Source organism: Xyrauchen texanus, chromosome 10, assembly GCF_025860055.1.
Source record: "Xyrauchen texanus isolate HMW12.3.18 chromosome 10, RBS_HiC_50CHRs, whole genome shotgun sequence".
NCBI classification, from domain to species: Eukaryota; Metazoa; Chordata; class Actinopteri; order Cypriniformes; family Catostomidae; genus Xyrauchen; species Xyrauchen texanus.
The window spans coordinates 17399029-17421913 of NC_068285.1; the positions used below are offsets into that span (position 1 = coordinate 17399029).

General features: G+C 37.4%; 1 protein-coding gene across 3 annotated transcripts in view; it reads left to right on the forward strand.

Annotated features, from left to right (window-relative positions):
• The window catches only part of LOC127650325 (growth factor receptor-bound protein 10-like), an 80893-nt gene extending 58534 nt beyond the window's left edge, over window positions 1-22359 (forward strand). For 2 of the 3 annotated variants that reach the window (XM_052135669.1, XM_052135670.1), the window contains 12 exons: window positions 5676-5832; window positions 8016-8131; window positions 11199-11273; window positions 11552-11689; window positions 11947-12057; window positions 12239-12337; window positions 13509-13586; window positions 14397-14513; window positions 14597-14663; window positions 14840-14927; window positions 15015-15108; window positions 16363-22359. In XM_052135669.1, the coding sequence (XP_051991629.1) occupies window positions 5676-5832; window positions 8016-8131; window positions 11199-11273; window positions 11552-11689; window positions 11947-12057; window positions 12239-12337; window positions 13509-13586; window positions 14397-14513; window positions 14597-14663; window positions 14840-14927; window positions 15015-15108; window positions 16363-16509 (1287 nt within the window). In that variant the 3' untranslated portion in view covers window positions 16510-22359. Of the gene's footprint in view, window positions 1-4453; window positions 4607-5675; window positions 5833-8015; window positions 8132-11198; window positions 11274-11551; window positions 11690-11946; window positions 12058-12238; window positions 12338-13508; window positions 13587-14396; window positions 14514-14596; window positions 14664-14839; window positions 14928-15014; window positions 15109-16362 lie in introns of those variants that run through there. The other variant, XM_052135671.1, reaches the window with a different exon arrangement.
• Window positions 22360-22885: the final 526 nt, after the last annotated feature.

Below are 22885 nucleotides of genomic sequence, written 5' to 3' on the forward strand. Positions count from 1 at the left end.
GTGTGTGTGTGTGTGTATGTATTATTCCATGAGTCAAATTCTAAATGCATTTTGGTTACGTTTTTGTTTACGGATCAAATCTTGAGAAAAGATATATATTTTTTTATAATTGTACTATTGTTTGATACATGTTTAAATGTGTGTAGACAGAAAATGCATCTTGCAGAACATCTCAACTGTCACCAATTGTATTCTTTATTCTTCATTCTGTTTTTTTTTTTTATTTTATTGTCCACTTATAAACTATTTAAATATGTCAGTTGCACAAAAAATGTCTCTGTCTTTCTATCAATGTAGCTCACACACACGCACACACCAACAGGCCCTTTCCTATGAAACCTGAAACTGCCAAAGCTGTCACTAAAGTTTATTCCCCTGGATCTCTATACAAAGGCGTGTGTGTGAATGTTTGTCAGGGTAGGTTATATTTTTTCCTGAGTGTGTGAATGTGGATTTTTACTGTATGTTTGTGATGTAAGTGAAAGGCAGGGTCATTCTGAGTTCAGCAAACTGTGGGTGGTATGCGTTCCGTGTACTTGCATGTAAAGGTTGTGTGTGCGTCAGGGCTGCACATGGCTATAATGTAATTTGTCCTGTCTAATTGGGTAATGAGAGTGAAGTGACTGATCGCTGCAAGACTGTTTAGAAATAAATTCACAGGGTTGTTTTTCAGGCAGTCACAGGTCTCTCATAGTCATTTAATTTGGCCACAATTTTGCCATCAGACAAATTGTGTGTCAGTTCTGCAATGAGACAGCTACTATGACAGCCGTATTAATGAAGAACAAAATTGTAGAGAAGTGCAAGTTAGACGAGTAAAGCACACTATTGCAGAAATTGTATACCTCAGACTGAGGTCTTTAAATGTGTACATGTTCTGCTAAAAGTGTAGAGAATCATTGTTTAAATTCTTTAATCCTTGGGCAGGCCTAATAATTTAGCAAAGCAAAATCTAAATCTTTTCTGGTAACCTTTGTTGGGAATCACTAGCTCAGACAAAGTTTTATCTCTGCACAATGCTGGGAACAATATTTCAATTGGGTGGAAAAATCATAATTTCCAGATGCTTTTTTTTATCAAGGAGACCTAACTGACAAGAATGTTTATATATCTTTATTGAAAATGTATAAATTCAGCAGGACCCCTTAGCCTGCGGCATTTTGGTTTAGTTAAATATTTTTGGTTTGTTTCCATTTGATATGTCAAGGTGTTTGTGTGCTGTGGCCAGTAAATTCAATTGGTGTCTCATCTGCATGTGCTCATGTATGCATGCATGTGCCTGTGTGCTCAGCATGCCAACATCGAATCTTTTTCTAGTGTTGGATGCTCAAACACACGTACACAAGCTGCTAATCATGGTGAAAACCAGGGCAGTGTTTTTAGACACACATGTGGTTGATAATTACATGGTGTTACATTACTCTCATTCCTCGGCACTCACTCATAAAAATCTGAAATTTTTCTTCACCACTCTGAAATCCAAATGTATATTGAATTATTACTATCTCAAAAGTAATACAGTGCAGAACCACATACATCTAATGACTGCATATGGTCATGTACACAGATTTTTGTATATATACAGTATATCACTATAGTTAACACATGCTGTAGATATGATATCTGTATATATCTGTATGTCTACATACTGTGTATCTACGACTATCTGTACTGTGCGTGCGTGTGTATGTGTGTATATATATATATATATGTGTCATCCATCTGAACAATACTGAAGAAAATGTATCAGTAGTAGTTGAGTATTAGCCATCCATTGACCTGTACTTTATGCTTGGATTATCTCTCCCCTCTTTAGACAAACAGAGAACAATTCTTGAACAACACTCAATTAACTTCCAACAAACAGTCTGTTGCCATGTGACAGTCACAATGTTTGTAAAACCTTTATTTAACATAGAAAGATCCTCCCATGTGACCCGCAAAGGCAGGACCGAGCAGTTCAGAGCAAACGTTTGCTCGGAGACTCATGACAATGAGGATGCGTTTAAATAATATTGAGTAAACAGTCTTATGTCGTAAAGCTTATAGGAAAGAGCATTTGCAGCAATGAAACCGTATAACGCTGCGTCTTAAGCAACGTTCTACAAAAAGTTTCCTTTGCTGCTAATTGGCTTGCCAACAATGAATCTCTCAACAACACCTGAATTTTCATTTTTGGGTGAACTATCACTTTAAAATGAACATGTGCTTAGCTAGACGAGTGATTGAATGTAAATTGAGCATGTTCAGTCTGGAAAGCTAAGAAGATCCTTCATTTTACTGGTTTAAGCTTTGTGGGAGGGATTTTTCTGGGATTTGGCCTCTGTTGTGTGTTTAAGAAACATTCTCTAGTTGTGATATGCTGAGTTTTGAGAAACTGAGAGAGAGAGGTTTTCTTTGGCTATGGAGTTCAAAGCCAAACTTCAGGGGGGAAATGGGAGTGAAAAAAAGAATGGGAACAAAATCTTACTCTGTGTGTTGTGAGAGTTGGATATGGGGCTCTGTCTCTAGGCTTTTGGGAACCAGAGAGAATTTCAAACTTTGAAAGAGCCAAGACAAAGTTTGATGTGGGAGAAAAAGGGAGAAGATGTAAGGTGGAGGAGAAGAGCGAGGGAGAGAGACAAAGGGAGGAAAGATGGAGAGAGAGAGAGAGAGAGAGAGAGAGAGAGAGAGAGAAGGAAGGAAGGGGTTTATAGAAGAAAAATAGTAATTATTAGTGGTTGACTGTTATGGGTTTTTAAATGGCCAATGCTGATTCTAATTCTGATATATGTTGTGCAGTTTAACTGCAGAAAATTAAATGTGCACTAAATTGCTAGAGTGAAATTATTTTATTTACTCAAAACATAAATGCATTGTTATACATTTTATACATTGACAAGGCTTTTTGTTGATTATTCAGCCTGCAAACTATTTTTGGGGTGGCTGTGGCTCAGGTGGTAGAGCAGGTTGACGGTTCGATTCCCGGCCCACATGACTCCACGTGCCGAAGTGTCCTTGGGCAAGACACTGAACCCCAAGTTGCTCCCAATGGCAGGCTAGTGCCTTGCATGGCAGCTCTGCCGTCATTGATGTGTGTGAATGGGATACAGTGTAAAGTGCTTTGGTAACCACTAAGATTAAAAAAGGCACTATATAAGTGCAGACCATTTACCAAATATATCACCAGCCTGATCTCATGAAAATGATGTGACTGCCGATATTTGTTCAAATTGATATAACATGCTTTATTACACTTTTTGTGGCAGTTTCGAGGTGAAATTTTCACTGTGGCACTAAAAGAGTTAGATTTCTCCAAAACAGATGATGTTTTCTTTTTTTTTTTTTTTTTTTTTTTTTTTTTTTTTTAAGTGTAACGCTCTATCAAGTTTTAAATCCACAAAACATTTGTCCTTTTCTTAAACCCTAAACCTAACCGATAGTGTCATAAAATGCAGAGATGAAAAACAATTTTTGTAGCACATTTTGCTAGGGGTTCTACTCGCATGCTCTTCTGAACTCACACCCAGGTTCTTTGCATGACGAGTTCATTGCCCTTATCAGTTGATCTGCCTCGCAAGCTTGTAAATATAGTTGGTTATGCAATGCAATTTGCCTTGCATGTCGTGCACTATTAAGTTTTAAGATGCATGAAGATTTCATGAGGAACAGGGGGACAATGAAGTGTTAGTTAACTGATGATCTCCCATTTTACTTGTGATTTCTGTGATTTAAAGTCATTGTTGTCGTAGCGCCTCTAGTGTTTATTTCTGACACAAACTGCCACAACAAAGCATGTAAAATCCATTTGGCAAAGATTTAGGTTTAGTTATGTGATTCTCAGACCAGGTTAAATATCACACTAGCAAGAGGGCTGTTGTACTGAATATCAACATTGCTGTGATTTGGCTGTTGGCACGAATAGATATCAGTACAAAGCGATTACTGAACTTGCATTTTGATACAATAATGAATAGCATTTATGTTATTGTTAAATTTTTTGCTCACACTATGTAAATAGTTCCAAAAGAACCCAAAGCAGAATCAGTGTTCATCGGAACGGCATACTTAGTGATACAAACTGTGAATTAGTTACAGTGCTGTTACAGAATATGAGTGCAATTGGAATACTACTTGTCCAATCAAATTAAAGGACTGACTAACTGTTATAAATTGGTATATCCCTAGTAATTGTTGTAAGAATTAACAGTCCCCTTAGAATAGGATAGTTGTGTGTGTATACAGTATTTATTAATGAAAGACAACTCTGTGTAAGAGTTTTATTGACAAATGCATTAGTTACTTTTCTCTATCTCTCCTATCTTTCTCACAGCTTAATCCCTAGAGTATTGTTAGACACGAGCTGCTTGTCAGCTGAGTCCAGTCACACACGCACACACTGCTCTCTCTCTCTCTCTCTCTCTCGTTTCAGCAACTCTCTTGGTCATATCTCAACCCTCTTCCTATTCTCAACTCTCATCCTTTCTCCCCCCTCTCTCCTCCCTACCCTCCCTCTTTCTCCTTTCTTACTCACACTCTCTCTCTCTCGCTGCGATTGTGCAGAGGTTGTCTCACAGTGAAAATGCCATCGTGTTCGCCAGACTGTTCCTTGTTTCAGGCAGTTGAGGTAAGACTTACAGTAGCTACTTCTGGGCATCACGATACAAGTAAATCATTCAATCCCACTGCAGCCACTCTGTATTTTGTATCTTTGTTAGCTGCTTTTGCACTGTGAAACAAGTTGTAAAAAAGTGTGTTCATAATAATTGTCTCTACATTTTTTAATGGGTGTTTGTGTTTAGAAGTGTGTGCTGTGGATCTCCATGTTGATTGTGCACCTTGTCGCACACATTGTGCGTTAAATTACTTGACATTTCATAAGAAGACAACCGTATGATCTTTCCTCTCTGTCGTCTTTCTGGGCCGCTGGCTTTGGCATTTACATGAATTCTGCCTCTTAATGGAGTAGATCCTCTTGTGTGTGCATGTTTGAGTCAGTCACACTTATGAGCACCGGGCTCCTTCTAAACATGATACATTTCCATGCAAATACAGTTGAGGTGAACATAAATGTAGGTATATACAACAGCATATATATTTAAAAAAGTATAAAGAATTTTCTTTCAGAATTCACTTCTCGTAAAGTTATCCATTGGGCATTGTTTTTACTCTTTGATACACAACGGTTTTTTTATAGCACATAGTCGTGCACATCTCTTTGTTTCCTGTTAGCACGAATGTCTGTAAATAGGACTTTTTCAAAACTTTTCAAAAATTGGTCTCATGGCAAGCAAGCACAAGCTGTTGAAACGTAAACTATATAACCATCTCTGATCTTGAGCATTGCGTGAATGCGTCTCTGATAGTTTGACAAATTGTAATCAATGAGAACATGGCCTTGAGGTTATTTAAAAAAATAAATTTGTCCTCCTGACCCTTTCTTCTATGGCACAAAATATGTTTAGACAAACATAAGTCTCCTTCACCATTCACTTGCATTGCATCTTTTTTCCATGCAATGAATGGTGACTGAAGTTGTCATTCTGCCAAGCATCTTTTTTTTTGCATGGCAAAGTGGGTTTGGACTGACATGAAAGCGAGTAAATGACAGAATTTTTATTTTTGGGTGAGCTGTATCTTTAAGTGGTCTGCACATCCCTAATTGACTATATTAATATGTTGTGTGTGTTCAACAGATTATCAAGGTTTTCAGTGAAGATGGAGTGGGAAAAGTCGTCGAAGTCCCTGCCGATATGACAGCCAGAGATATGTGTCAGTTCCTGGTCTACAAGAGCCACTGCCTAGACGACAACTGCTGGTCGTTAGTGGAGCATCACTCCTTACTTGGTTTGGGTAAGCTAGAATTTTTATATTTTCTTTTGTCTGCACCCATGTGTTTTGTGTGCATGCAGTACACACCCAGTAGTGGAGGACACGCTGTTCCGTTCGGGGACACTAGGTTCCCTGCTCACTGCGTTCCGTCTGACAGGAAATCCCCTCTCAGCAAGCCCAGACTTACAGTACAGACTTATACACACACATTTGTTCTCTTATTAATATTTAAAGGGACAGTACAGCAAAAAATTATAAATTTGACATCATTTACATTGTTCCAATCGTATTGACCTTCTGGAGTTGTTAGGCAGTGTTGAATCATTTGATAAAAACCCAGTAAGCAGCTAATATTGAAGATGACATAACCTGTACTGTAGTCAGAGAATATTATCTTGTTAAAATGTATTGAATTTCTCATGTTTAAGGTCTCTGAGTCCCCAAACACACTAAGTAATTTTTTCCATTTAGGGTCATGAAGTGTCAACCTGATATTTAAATGTTAAAAGAAAAATGAATTAAGAAAAGAAGGCTAGCATTCTGCCTTCTGTGTTCCACAAAACAAACATGACATTTTCAACTATCCTTTAATTATTTTAGTTTTTTAGGTAATCCACTAAGACCCCAAACAGAACATAAGGGTTAAAAATGGGATCCTTTTGAATTGAAAAATGAGATGGAAAAGTGGCAGAAGAGAATAAGGTTTGCTAAGAAGGATTTAATCTCACTGGCAATCAATGAGGACACGTGTGGCTGCCTATTTCTCAGGCAGATTACGGATTAACCCCTGACTAAATCATACTTGACAGATTTAACTCTTCCTGACCTTTAGAAATGTAGTCATCATTCTCGTAGGGAATTAAAATGCGGCTTCTCTGAGAGTGAGAGCTAACGGCATAATTCTTTATTCAAACCGGCACAAACGTTCCTGAATTGCATGGTGGAGTAACATGGTATGAGGTTAATGTACTAGGGTGTGGTCTTCTTTAGTGCATTGACATATGATTGGCTGCAATCTCAAGGGATATTGAGCTTTTTGTGGTGTAGTTGAATGTGTTCCCCCAATACTTCTGGACATATTACACCATCAACATTACGAAAACCTTCTAGAAACATTGCTCTTACATATGCCATTAGCAGAGTGACTCTGCTGACTTTGCTGCCATCAGCCCTCAGTGCAATCAAGCTAAAAACATGACCTCATCCCTCTGCAATGCCTCTCTTTCCCTTAATTTGTCTTTATCTATCTTTCATGCACAGAGTCATGCTCTCTCTCTCTTGCTCTCTCGCTTTGGAGGAGTGAGTTAGTGCAGGAGGGGTTAGATATACAACAAATCCATTAGATGGCAATGCAATACTTTATACAATTAATTTAGTTTTATTAGTATTGGATATTGCACAATGCTGGTTGATGAAATATTTCTAACTATCTCTTTTTTATTATTATTAAGTAATTCAGATATTTCACACTGTCAATAACACCCTATACAGAATTGGCTGGGGGGTTCTTATAAAACCACCTATTTTAGGACTGTTAAAAAAATTCTCTGACATTATTTTCTTGACTGTTATGCAAAGTTATGTCCCCAGTTCTCAATATTGCAATGCAAAGAAAGATGGGCATTATGAAATTCTCATTACCCCAATGTAAATGTACTGGATCCGTTTTATTTGATTTTACTTTTCTTCTTCTTCTTTTTTTTTTTTTTTTACGATCTAGGAGTCTCAACACGTTTTTGATAGTTGAACTATTTTACTTGACATGCTGTCTTAGAAATACTCAAAACACACAAATAAAAGTGTAAAAAAAAAACAACAATTCAACAGCAAAAGACATCTGCATGTGTACTGCTATAGCTGTAGTGCTGTAAAAGGGATGAATTTAGCTAGGTAGATCTAGATTGATATATATCACGAGTCAGAGCAGTCTGAAGGTCTTTGCCGAGTTTGGTGAATGTCATTTGAAAAATTTAGGAGTTACAATTGTGATCTTGGTTTATGGATTTTGGAAAAACCCTTGGGATATTCTAGGGATTTTTTTTCTTTTAGGTATTTTGGAAAAGCCCTAACCCTTGAAGGTAAAATGACAGTATGTTGGCAACTAGTCGATTGCTTGGCTGTTTTTTCAGTAATTATTCATATAACACTTGTCCTTTTATAGTTTTGCCATGACCATCGCTTTTGTTTTTTTTGTTTGTGTACAGAGAGGTGTCTGGAAGATCATGAGCTGGTGGTCCAGGTGCAGGCATGCATGTCTCCAGAGAGCAAGTTCCTCTTCAGGAAGAACTATGCCAAATATGAGTTCTTCAGAAACCCAATGGTGAGTTCCAAACTGTATGCGTTTCACCAACAACCTTCATTTCTCTCAGGCCACCTATGTCTTTCCTTCTATCAGGACCACCATCCAAGTCAAACTCCTTTGAAATTAAAGTCTGATTATCCTCAAATACCTCACTAAGAATAATTGATTTATGACCTACAAGTTATAAGCCCTTTAAAAATTTAAATATCTCTATAAACCGGCAAGTACCCACATTCCTGTTTTCAATACGCAGGAAGAACCTCATGGTTAATCCATTTGCAGCCAATCAGAACAACTTTTACATGTTCCACCTCACAAAGCAAGTAACCAGCTTTTTTTCTTGTGAGCCTGTACATGACACCTTTTAACTGATGCCATTTATACAAGTACACTTGAACCTGTCACATAAGCGCCTTACAGTGTGAACACTGCACCTTTATTTTATCTCGCTTTATAAGCCTTTGACTTTTTGTATGCTTTGAAAAAATTAAGCAAAATCTTAATCTTATTTGAGCCTGTGCTTTAGAATGGTATGTGCAGTTGCATGTATCTGTGTGTGTGTCAGCATTTAAGGTGTCTTTGGGCCGGTTAGTCCGAGTCTTTCTGACAGAGCACTTAACCTGCTCTGGGTAATCTCTGGCTTTGGCAAATGCTTCGTGCAACTCATCCAAATTAGCTTTAGAGGAGGTTTAGCCTGTGTGTGCATGAATTTGTGCATGCTTCTTACGATTGTGTTCTTGTAGCTTAACTTGTTAAGGTTATCGGTTCAAACTCCAGGGAGGCACATACTGATAAAATGTATAGCTTACAAGAAAAACCTACCATGAGCTCAGAAGTTAAATGATGATACTGTACAATATGATTCTGTTGAACACACATACTCCCTGAGCACTTTAATAGGAACAACATGGTCCTAATAAAGTGCTCGACGTGGTCTTCTGTTGTAGCACATTCACTTCAAAGTTTGACATGTTGTGCATTCTGAGATGTTATTCTGCTCACTTCAATTGTACAGAGTGATTATCTGAGATACCATAGCCTTTCTGTCAGCTCAAAACATCCAGTCTGCAGAACTGCTGCTGACTGGATGTTTTTGGCTTCATTTTGAGTAAACTCTAGAGCCTGTTGAGCATGAAAATCCCAAGTGATCAGCAGTTACAGAAATGTAAATACGCAAACCAGCCCATCTGGAACAAACAATCATGCCACGGTTAAAATCACTGAGATCATATTTTGTCCCATTCTGAACGGTGATGTGAAGTTTAACTGAAGCTCCTGACCCGTATCTGCATGATTTTATGCTTTGCACTGCTGCCACATGATTGGCTGATTAGATAATTGCATGAATATGTAGGAGTATAAAGTGCTCGGTGAGTGTAAGTTGTAAATGTATTATTAACTTAATAAATAAATAATATTTAACCTCCTGAGACTCCACGTCTGTGTGCCATTTTCCTTTTCGATCTGTAACTAGTAGCACCAATAAACAATCAAAAAACTAAATTCTAGACCAAATAGTTTTCCTAAAAATTGATGTCCATATATGTGGATGGCAGGACTAAGTTGTGAAATTTTAAATATCAAGCTATAGAAAGTATATATATTTTTTTCTTCAAATTGTTTGTTTCCAGGGGTGTTGGTTATTCGTGTTTTTGAGACATTGTAGCCATTATTGCTGATTTTCTATTAAGCTGAATAAAAAATTATTATTCAAAGAAATGGCCAGCATCATCCAATTACTGCCAAATATGGTAAACTAATCTTTTGCTTTAAAAATTTGGAATATATGAATTGATTATCATTGTCCCATCATTGTCTGCCAAACATGTTAAGTGGTACAAACATAATCTGCAGCCTGAAACTGAATGTTTGATCTGATTTTGTTTCAAAATGCACCTTATTTTCATCCTTACTCTGAAATCAACACAGCTTTTTGATGAACCCAATGGTTCTCAATGTGAAAATGCACGTAAATATATAGGAATGCATTTATTATTAATGAATAGAACATATAGTACAGTGATAATAAAATATTGCAAATGTAGCGAAATTACCCAAAGATGTTTACCAGAGGCACTTTACGTGTTGTGCCAGACGTTTAACTCAATGACAGTCTTGAGTGTTGTGAACCGTATTCAGCCGGTTTTGATTCATGTAAATTATGCGCTGCATATAGCGAAGCCAAAATATAATGTCCACACATGTGGATGTGGAGTTGCACTAATTTAATAGTCAAATTCCCAATGACAAATAAACTACCTAAAATTATGAAGAGACAACCAAAAGGGTTGGGAACCAAGAACCGGTTCTAATTCGGAACGTGTTAATTTTTTGTAAAAAATACCTGAACCATATGAACCGGCTTTCAGATTTGTTAACTGTTCTTGAACATGCATATTTTCCAGATGGAGCACCATACTATTCTCTGACAGTGTTTCCTGCTGTGCTACTCAGCTGTAGCGCTGTGCTCTGAAACATACAGCGCGAAACATACAGCACAACCTCAGTAATGTGGTTCCAGAACAAATTACTATTATAAACTGGTTCTTTTTTTTAGTGAATGAACATCACTTAAGTTGAAGCAGTTACTGAAGTGTGTGTGTGTAGTAGACCTACACTTCAAGTTTTGGCACAACTGTTGTAAGAATTGTATTAAATATATTCCTGATTTGTTGAAATCTGAAAAGATTATTTGTCAAAAGACTGTTGAGGGTATTAAACGATATACAAATTGCATTCCTCCAAAGTATGAATCATTAATGGAACCATTTAGGAATTGTAATCATTAAAAGGAACCAGAACTGTAATAGTTAAAATCCTTACGTTTCCCATCCCTTCATATCGTAGAAGTCATTATAACCATGGAAATGTAAATCACTTCAGATGAAAATTTATCTCATTGACCTCTGAGTTGGTTTGGTTCATGCCTTGAAACAAATGCCTATGAAGAAAATTAATGAGAAACGTACCTCTTGAATCAAGGGCTGCAGAAAATGTGGGCAGTCACTATTGCTGTCTATTGGCATATGTCTGAGACACACAGTCTTTACTGACCGAGCTTTCTTTCTTTATCTTACTCCTGTAGAACTTCTTTCCAGAGCAGATGGTAGCATGGTGTCAAGAATCAAATGGCTCTATCCCACAGTCACAGATGTTACAGGTGAGAAAGACATACAGCTGATCGGCAATGGATCTGTGACACAGCAAAATCTGGATTAGCCCACATTATTATCCCGTGCGTCAGGCTTATATGACTCTGTGTGATTGCCAGTGCATCTGATGTAAGAATGTGCATCTGAATGGATTTAAACAGCTTATTTTTTTTCTGAGTACAAGCTTGTCTTTTGATAATGGAGAGGCCGACATATTGAAGCATGGAAGGCATCCAGATTTAAAACTTAGTTTCCAGATGGTTGTCTGCTCTTCTCCCCTGTGCAGAATTTCTTGAATTCCAGCAGCTGTCCTGAAATCCAGGGCTTCCTTTATATGAAAGAGACGGGCCGCAAGTCCTGGAAGAAACTTTATATGTTTTTGCGCCGCTCTGGACTGTACTATTCTACTAAAGGAATGTCAAAGGCAAGCTAGACTTTTAACAAGTCTTTAATGTTTTTTAATGATTAACTCAATGTTGCTAATTTACTTTTGACAGTTGCAAATATGTATTACAAAATATTTCTTGGAAATATGCAATTTTGTCTAGATGTCATGCACATATTTGATTAAAATAACAGGAAATTCCAGGATTGCTGCTTGATTCTGTTTAAAGCAATCATTCTTCTGGGCTTTGTGTGGGAGATGGAGCATTTTGATTGAGGTTTAATTGCGTTATTTAGGAACCAAGGCACCTGCATTTACTGTCCGACTTGGAGGAAAGCAATATTTTCACTGTGACGATGGGCAAAAAGATGCACAGTGCACCCACAGACTACCAGTTCTGCATTAAGGTGAGAGGAAAGATGTAATTGTTGTGATGCCGTTACAAATAATGTGATGCTGTTAAAAATAATAGGTGAAATAAATCAGTGAAATACCATAAATAGCATTGCCTCATCAGGTACAGTGCATGCATGTAGTTATTAACCTTAGTGCCTTGATTTGACAGTAAATATCTTGCTTGATTGACAGCCCAGTAAGGGCAGGACAGAACTAAAGGAGCTGAAGATGTTGTGTGCTGAAGACGAACAGAGCAGAACGTGCTGGATGACTGCTTTCAGACTACTCAAGGTAAACACACACCACTGCTCATAAACTTTTATGCAGTGAACACCCGTATTGATAAATTAATAATCTTGGATTCACTCAAAGTTGCTTTGAATAAAAGCCAAATGCATTAATGTAAGCGAATGTAAATGCTCCCTTGGGACATCAGGTCTGAATTTTCAACATGGAAAAACATGCACAAATGGAAGTTGATGTAACATTAAATCTATACATTTATTTTACATCCATCCATCCATCCATCTTCAACCGCTTATCCGAAGTCGGGTCGCGGGGGCAGCTGCTCCAGCAGGGGGCCCCAAACTTCCCTATCCCGAGCCACATTAACTAGCTCTGACTGGGGGACCCCGATGCGTTCCCAGGCCAGTGTGGTGATGTAATCTCTCCACCTAGTCGTGGGTCTTCCCCGAGGCCTCCTCCCCAGCTGGACGTGCCTGAAACACCTCCCTAAGGAGGCGGCCAGGGGGCATCCTTACCAGATGCCCAAACCACCTCAACTGACTCCTTTCGATGCAAAGGAGCAGCGGCTGTACTCCGAGCTCCTCACGGATGACTGAGGTCCTCACCCTATCTCTAAGGGAGAAGCCCGCCACCCTTCTGAGGAAGCCCATTTCGGCCGCTTGTACTCGCGACCTAGTTCTTTCGGTCATGACCCAACCTTCATGACCATAGGTGAGGGTAGGAACAAAAATTGACCGGTAGATCGAGAGCTTTGCCTTCCGGCTCAGCTCTCTTTTCGTGACAACGGTGCGATAGAGCGAATGCAATACCGCCCTCGCTGCCCCGATTCTCCGGCCAACCTCCCGCTCCATTGTCCCCTCACTCGTGAACAAGACCCCGAGGTACTTGAACTCCTTCACTTGGGGCAAAACCTCATTCCCTACCTGGAGTACGCACTCCATCGGTTTCCTGCTGAGAACCATTAATTTATTTTACAGTTTGAGGTTTTTTTATTTTTATTGAAAAGCTTTGTAATAAATTCTTAAAATACTTAAATTTATTCAGGTATTTAGGCCAAATGTTTTTGGGGTATTTAAAAAAATCCAGCATTGAATTCAATGTGAAAAATGTTGGAAATATTGTATTCTCTCCAATGAAATTTGGTCCGTCCATGTTCTCTCTCTCTCTCTCTCTCCTTATTTTAATTCTATTCAAATTCTCTCTCTCTCCTGTCTAGTTTGGTATTATGCTTTATCAAAATTACAAGACACCTCACCAGAGAAAGGCCACCATCTCAAACTTCAGCACACCTGTGGTAAGAAACTGCCTCTTATCAACCTATTCATGTTTGTTTTATGCTAATCAGTGTAGATTCTATGGTGCAGTTGGTGGGTTAAATGTACTCCTTTCATGCTTCACTGAGCTCACCTTGTATTTTATGCACACTGTGTGCTCTTTAGGAACGCTCTTGCCTAGGGGTCACTTAATCTGTAGATTATCTTCTCCTAACAGTATGAACACGGTGTGCTAATGAAGCATGCAGCTATAGATTCCTTTACACCGATTTGCACTGGGAACTTTTATGTAATACAGGGGAAACTGTGCTAACACAGAGGCTTAGGGATTAATTTTGAAGGTATTAAGGCATCAGTGTTATTTAGAGAGGTTCAATGGAAACTTAAAATGAATAACTGTGTACTGTAATTGTAATGACATTTTAGAGGATCATTTAGGATTTTTTTGCTCATATATTGCGTGAAGGATACATTATAACAAGCATGGTGACAGTACCATTAATACTGTACTGTTCATATTATTTTAAATAAATTCAAAAGGAGTTATATAGCCTTTTATGTCATGAAGTCGATGCATTACTTTGAATCTGTATTGCAAACCTTTGGGTGCAGGTCTTTCCCATGTTCATAAGAATCATTATTAATTCATACCGTTTTTTACAGTGAATTCTCAAATGTAATTAATTCCTTGTCATCAATTTGGCCATTACAAATGACAAGCAAATAACAGAATGTGTTTCTTTCTATTCTGGTCTATAGCCTAGTTCTTGTTAAATGATTACTCATTACTCAAGGGACAACAATAAAGTGTTTTATTATTTTTACTGTAGCGAAGCGTGTCAGAGAACTCCCTGGTTGCCATGGATTTCTCCGGCAGAACGGGCCGTGTTATTGACAACCCCGTGGAGGCACAGAGCGCAGCAGTAGAAGAGGGACACACTTGGAGAGTGAGTAGTTATCACATACACGCGCATTCTATGAAAAAATTTGTATAGTTTTCTTGATTCACTTATAAACATTCTCTGCATAGAAGCGGAGTCAGAGAATTAATTTGCTGGGAAGCCCCAGTCCTGTACATCCTTCTCCATTAAATTCAGGTGAGTATTGCATCTTTAGTATGTTTTAGTATTTAAAATCCTCTGGTGTTAATTTAACAAAAATAATCATTGCATGGCATTACAGTTCAGTTTTACTTAACTGTACTTTGTAAGCTCTGCCTTCACTGAAGACCACATGAATAGCTAAAAGTGCTTCTTTTAATTTGTGTCCCCAGTGATCCACAGAACACAGTTATGGTTCCACGGGCGCATTATGAGAGAGGAGTCCCACAGAATGATCATTCAACAGGGCCAAGTGGATGGGTACAGCATTTTCCACATGTTAGATAATATAAAGCAAGTTTTTACTGAAGACAGTGGAATTTACCTGTTAACTTTCTGATCTCACAGGTTGTTCCTATTGCGAGACAGCCAGAGCAACCCGAAAGCTTTTGTTCTCACGCTGTGCCATCATCAGAAGATTAAACACTTCCAGATTTTACCCGTGAGTACCTAATAATCACTTATTTTGCTTCTCAGAATCACAAGAATGAAAATGAATGTTTATTAGCCAAAAACTGTATGTTGCACTTACAATTAATTTGATGAATTAGCATGATCTTGCAAGACACAATAAACAATGTACAGTTGAAGACAGAAGTTTACATACAGTTTAGCCAAATACATTTACACTCAGTTTTTCACAGTTCCTGACATTTAATTGTAGAAAACATTTCCTGTATTAGGTCAGTTAGGATCACTACTTTATTTTAAGAATGTGAAATGTCAGAATAATAATAGTGGGTCAGAAGTTTACATACACTTAGTATTTGGTAGCATTGCCTTTAAATTGTTTGACTTGGGTCAAAAGTTTTGGGTAGCCTTCCACAAGCTTCTCACAATAATTTGCTGGAATTTTGGCCCATTCTTCCAGACAGAACTGGTGTATCTGAGACAGGTATGAAAGCCTCCTTGCTTGTACACACTTTTTCAGTTCTGCCCACAAATTTTCTATCAGATTGAGGTCAGGGCTTTGTGATGGCCACTCCAATATCTTGACTTTGTTGTCCTTAAGTCATTGTGCCACAATTGGTAGGGCCATTATCCATTTGGAAGACCCATTTGTGACAGAGCTTTAACTTCCTGGCTGACATCTTTAGATGTTGCTTCAATATATCCACATACATTTCCTTCCTCATGATGCCATCTATTTTGTGAAGTGCACCAGTCCCTTCTGCAGCTAATTCAGTACACCACCTATCAGAAGCTAATTGTCTAAAGGCTTGACATCATGTTCTGGTATTTTCCAAGCTGCTTAAAGGCACAGTTAACTTAGAGTATGTAAACTTCTGACCCACTGGAACTGTGATAGTCAATTAAAAGTGAAACAATCAGTCTGTAAACCATTGTTGGAAAATTACTCGTGTCATGCACAAAGTAGATGTCCAAAACGACTTGCCAAAACTATAGTTTGCTAATATGAAATTTGTGGAGTGGTTAAAAAATTAGTTTTAATTACTTCAACCAAAGTGTATGTAAACTTCTGACTTCAACTGTACACATGCAATATACACATGTAAAAAAACATTATGCAAACGAAAATTTCTGTATTGTGCAATACAATATATATTTCAAATATCATACTTGTATAAATATATATGATATGATAATGAATAATTAGCTCTCTTTTAGGTTTCTTGACTGGAGAGTCTAGGAAAGTGAAATTTCTGATTTCTCTGTCTCTCTCTCTCACTGGCAGTTTGAGGAGGATGGGCAGGTCTTCTATAGCCTTGATGATGGCTCCACCAAGTTCACAGACTTGATCCACCTGGTAGAATTCTACCAGCTCAACAGGGGCATCCTGCCCTGCAAACTTAAACACCCCTGCACCATGGTGGCCTTATGACCCCTTCCTTATCCTTATAAATAACACTCAAACACGTTGATAAAATTTAACTGACTTTTTTTTTTTTTTTTTTTTAAGAATTTAAGCATTTTTCACAATAAGCTGACGCAACTCATGGCTATGGAAAATATAGTTTTTTTTTCTCATTGCTACGGGGAGAGCATGGAAACATTGGAAAATAATGCTACAAACTTACTGGACACCCAGCCCTCTGATTTAATGAGGGTGCCATTTTTTTTTTTAACCATCTCTGTGGTAATATTCATTGACTCCATATTTGAAAGGGTCTTTATCATCATTCAGGACCTGACAGGAGGCACCCCAACCACCCATGCCCTGCATAAACTGATTACATCAGCACCGTTTTTTTTTTTTTTTTGTGGTGTGTCTGCAAGGCCTTGCATTGTGAAAAGTTACTTGATGATGATTGATATGTATTTGTTTTCTTTCCTACCTGAACATTTTGCACTCTCAAGCTGAAACAGGTGATCCACTTCATCCTGAGCTTACCACAACAACTGCTACCCATTTGCCTTCCTCCAACTTTTCTGTCCTCCTTTTACCCCATCTCCCATTTCGGTCTTCTAAACTCTTCCAGGGGAATCCCTGCGTAATGATTAGTTTAGTGCAGAGACAGTGACAGTCATAGCTATTTGAGGTGTCTTGCTCTGATATACATATCCTAAATGACAGCCAAAAAGAAACATAGCCAGATCAGACTTATTGCACCATGTCCGCATCCATGTCAGCAAGGAAGCACTAGTTGATCGTGGTTGAAACTTGCACTCTAAAAAAGATACTTGATCGCTATGCTTTACCAGCATAAGAAATGGTTCAAAACATGAAAATCCTTACCCTTATGTTGTTCCAAATCTGTAAGACTGACTTGATTCTGTGGAACATGAGAAATTTTGAAGAATGTTGACGCTGTTCTTTTTGTCCATATGATGAAATTGAATGGTAACTGAGGCTGTCCAACATTTCTTTTTTTTTCTCACTGAAAAAAGTCATCATAATCATCAACAAGGGACTGGAAAAACTTAATTTGCCATTACGTTTGGAGTTGTGACCAAGCTTTGCCATAGAGGAATGTTTTGGGTCAAATACTACATAAATTTGATAGACCATATCTGTGACTTGCTGTCGATTATCATGGAAGATTTGATAATGGAGCTCTTTGGGGAAACATCCTATAATTGCTCCATAGACTTCCATAGTAAGTGGATTTCTATCAAAGTGCTTTTTGTTTGTTTCTTAGTAAGTTTGTTTACAAAATGTGAGTCTCAAAACAGTTTATCTGTACATTTTAAGTTGTATTTAACCCAAAGCAGAAATGGAGAGTTTAGGAAACAGGGTTTAAAGGTGCCCTCAGTAATTTTGTATGCATGTCTTGGACTTACACTGACATCTAGGGGCGTGGATGCAGACTCATTTAAATGCAAAATGTCATTGTAGAAAGTCATGTGATCTTAACATGGCAGCCCCATCAGGGGACCCTCTACATGTAGAATAAAATAGCTTTTATAAGTTTACTGAAATGACTGAAGCCTTCGTCTCATGTGAGTGGTCATGATTTTATATCTATATACATTTCAAAATTACAATTCATTTCTTAAGGAGTACAAAAATTGCTGAGTGCACCTTTTAAAGATCAGTTATCATAATCTGTTTAATCCCATCCTAGGAATATTACAAAATCCACACCGTGATAGTCCAGGTCACTGGTTCTCTTTAGGAATATGATGGCCTGTGCATGAAAGTGCATTATTGATTATGTACAGTTTGAATTTAGAGCCATTAAAACTTGATACGGGCTATATAAGGAGCCACCAAAACTTGATCCAGGTCAAATAGGGCCACTAAAACTTGATCCAGGACCCTTTTTTTATTTTTTTAATAGTGCTGCCCCCAGAGCACAATGGAACTTGGACAGGGTCAGCCCCATTTTTTTATTTAATTATTTTGAAAACAAGGCTGTGTAGGATAGACGTACAGTCTGCAAATTTGTTTAGGTTGAACTGTTATGTATCTAGGTGTTGATCATTACTAAAAAACTTTCCAGCTGACAAAACGCACTGGAAAATTAGACGTGAATTCTGACCTTACAACCTGGTGAATGGTCTGTATTATCCCTCAGAACCTTGAGTTCATTCACTTATATATAACTATGCTGTCTGTAGCCTGATTAAGGTCCATTCAAGAGGGGTTTTTTTTTCTCTGTCTCCAGTTGTTCATTTTTAGACTTCCTTATTAGTATAGCCTGTAGCTTATCAACTGCATTTCAGATCACTGTGCTGTTCTTGAGCCATGTTTAAATCTTTAAAGTGACAGGCCAGGACAGAGTTTGTGTCTGCAGGGACAAACTCGCACGCTCTAATAAAGACATGGAGTTGCAAAGTCACATCTCCTAGGCGTGTCTGTAATCCTCCAGGGCTTTGTGACATAATGCGGTGAGGAGATTAGCTCCAATTCCAGCTTTGCGACAAAAGAAGTTTAATGACAATAGCTGCTCGACAGTTACCTGCAGTGCTACTTTAGAGTTTCTACCTGTTCCTGATGTCCGCCTTGTTAACCTTCCAACACTGGCCCAGCAAGACTAAGCTACATGTCAAACTCTTACGGTTTTATATGCTATTTCTGACTGTTATGCTGTAGAGCTAGAACCATACACGCCTACATGACGAGAGTGTGTGCTATGCACACTACGATTGTAAAACACTTTATGATACCACAAAAGCACCTTGTTTTAATTTTCACATAAGATTTTTTGAGTTACTTTAAGAACATTTTTTCAACTCCGTGGTTAGTGTAATGTTAGCTACTACTCTGATCGTTGTCAATCAAGGCTTACATGGTGCCTTGCCTTAAGTTAGCATTTTACCAACTTTGCTATTCTTCGTAGAAATGTATGAAGTAGATTTGGGTGAAGATACAAAGTTCTGCTCATTTAGTGTCAAGGATTATAAGGTGGATCACATTAGGGTTTCAGTGCTATATTCATTGTCCTTATCTGATACATTATATTTACAATTATAGCCTACACAAGTTAGACATGGGCACCTGGACATGAAGTTTGTTCTAACTGGAATACATTGGGGTGGAATCTGATTTGTTCCATCCAACTCTTATCATTACATGTATGTTTGGGTGATGCTTGTATTCAGCGACCTGGGCTCATCATTTTTAATTCCCAAACATTCAATTGAACTAACAACTTGCCTCTCTTCCCTTACCTTGATTATGCCATTTTGGTAAATCTGGGGCAGGTGGAGGTGTATTTTCCCAAAATGGGTCAATCTCATCATTGGGTGGGCCAGGTCCAACCAGGCACCCCTGTGGAGACAGGCCTGGTACACAGATAGCCAATTGACACAACAGCAACAGAGTACATTTATTTCAAATTAGCATTGACTTATAAATCTCAAAGTAATCTAATGAATAAGACATTTGACCATGGAAAAAGTTAGTTGTTGTTTCTATATTAACGCTCTGGATAATCACAACAAGCTCGTGTTAGATGTCATCTGTGCTACCGTGGGGAGTGAGAGAAGTTGATTTCATATGTATGTTTGGATCATATGCCGCTGTGTCGATTAAAAATCTATAAACATTTTGCTACAGTTACAACTCTCTTGTAAGTATGTGAAGCCTAATAAGAGGAGGTAGTAGATCTAACACTGTATTAAAACATCATCAAAAGCTATATAAACGTGGTGCGCTCCAAAACAGAATGAAGATATTATGCATGAAGTGCAAATTATGCATATTTCCTTTACACTTGTACCAGTGTGCATATTTTGGCTTGTATTGTGTTTTCATTTTTATGTCACAAATGTCTTTTTATAAAGAGTATATATTACAGTATTAAATTAAGAATGTGTTTTGTCATTTTTGTTTTTAAAGTCAGTATTGACCAAGCAAATGTTTGGAATGTTAATTATATAATATGATGATTAAACCGAGTCAGACCACACTTAAATTTTGACAAAATACTTAATATTGCATAGCACTATGATCCTGCAATGGAAGAAATGAGAAAAAGTATTTGTCTTTTTCTTTCACCGATGTGACTTTATATCTCATAATTGTGACAACAAAATAAGGTTGAAATTGCAAGATATAATGCTGAAATTGTGAGATTTCTTTTTTATTTTATTACCCTCATCCTTGGCAGGATCTGTCTGTCATAACATACAAATTGTAGCCTATTTAGATTTTTTAAATATTCCCACATCCTACAACTTAGTACAGCACAATGTTCTGTAGGCTACATAAGTACAGCATTAATAAGAAGTTTAAAAATACTATTTTCTTTAAGGTTGATACATGCTTTTATAAATTAACTTCTTTTAAGGAAAGCAATTACTTTCATTGAACTATGTATTCACATAATACACTCAAATACTTGTCTCTGTTATGTAGCTTGTTGTACTGTTTGAATAACATTAGCCTAAAATATTTGCTTGATTATTGTTAGTATAACGTGCCAGTAAAAAAAGCGGGCCTGTCTCAGATTTTGAACCCTCTCACACTAAATGAGAATCATGCACCTAGACCAAGAAGCCTTAAGTTTATGTGGAAATATGACATGCTACATTGCATGTGTTTGAATAGTCGTTTTGGTACCATCAACTGTCGAATGGCGCCCCCTGGCAGCATCAAAACTGCAGTTGCATGAACGACTTTCTCTGTGATGAGCAACACACTGTCACAACTAATTATAAATACATTGTATAGCAATAGCACTATATGGGGGTGCCTTTGAGGTCTCACTGCCTATCAACTTTGAAAACACATGTTTAATGTATGCTTGAATATGTGGACACCTCAGCAGGGCCCTGTTATAAGACACTTTTGCATTACTGTTACTTCAAATAAAAAAAATTCATAGCCACACTTTAACCTTATGATGCATATTATATTTGCTACATGATTTTCTAAAGCCTCTACATCATCAGCATGATCAAAACTTTGTGGAAAACCCTGTTGTATGCAATATGGTAGATTTCTTCTGCCTCCTGGTGAAAGTGTCCATGCTCTTGGAAGTAGAAGACCTTGTAATATAGTTTCCTGAATGGCTGAATCTTCATATTGTGATGCACTCGTCTTTTTGATGTGAAATATTTGCTGATTTTGATAAAGTAAAATTAACAATAATGTTTGTATTGTTACTGATATTTCAATATTAGTATTTATTGAATTGAAACGACATGTACTTAAAATCTCATTATATAGAAATATATATAGATTATTATTTAATATGTTATGTGTGAAAGCTTGCCCTAAATTACAAAATATAACTTGCTTAAGTTGTTGGAGAAAAGATATTGATATTTGATTTTTTGTTTTTCGAATGTACTGGTTGAACTAGATAATGTTGGTTTGACAAAACATGAATATTTTAAATACTGTTAAATGCTTGAAAGTTGCAGAATTTATAATGAAATGATCAAAAGGCCACTATTTCTGAACCACACACCTTTCAGCTCTTCAAAGCTCTCACAATGGAGGGTAAAGTCTTTAAAGGAAATGGGGTGTAGGGATGCTCACTTCTGAATGGTACACATCCAGGGCTGGACTGGTAATCTGGCATACCGGTCCGATGCACCTTGGGGCTGAATGGGCCGCGATCACGAACACCCCCCACTGCGTGATTTTGAAAAATGTGTGACGTAATATAAGAAATATGTAAGATTCCACACAATTTGTGACATTTACTGTGTTAATTCATTTTGTTCAAAAGGACAGGTTTTTTCTTCTTTCATTAAAGCACTTTCACATGCAAGATTTTTCACATGTGGGTTTTGCACAAATATTTCTCAAACTGTTATGCTGATAATATCATTTGTAACAAAATAAATAAACGATTATGCAGAATAGAAAAATTTTCACAATTGGAGTCAAACTTCAGAAAATCACATGCGCATCTTTATTGTTTATTGGCACAGCCATTGACCAGGAAAATAAGAAATGGCACTCTGTGTCAATAAGGTGGATGAGCCCAGTTTTTCAATGAAATATTATTGGGGTTTTACAAACGAATATTCCAAACTCACCACTTTACAAGGGAATGTAATAAACTGATGTAAAGTGTATAGAGTTCTGTTGCACTAAAACATGGTAGCAACATTGATTTCAGTCTGATCAGTAGTGGTGTTTATTTTTAATAGAATGAGAGTGCAAATGACAAATATGCTTCTCTACTGTATATTTGTGTCATAACTATTATTATATTATCAATAGGAGACACTGCTGAACACTGCCTCCACATTTTTCAATATCATTTGTGAGTTAAGTTTTGAAGCCATCCAAAAAAAAAAAAAGTCTTGTCTAGATTACCAGATGTTCTGGTTTTCTGAAAAAAAAACATTTACAT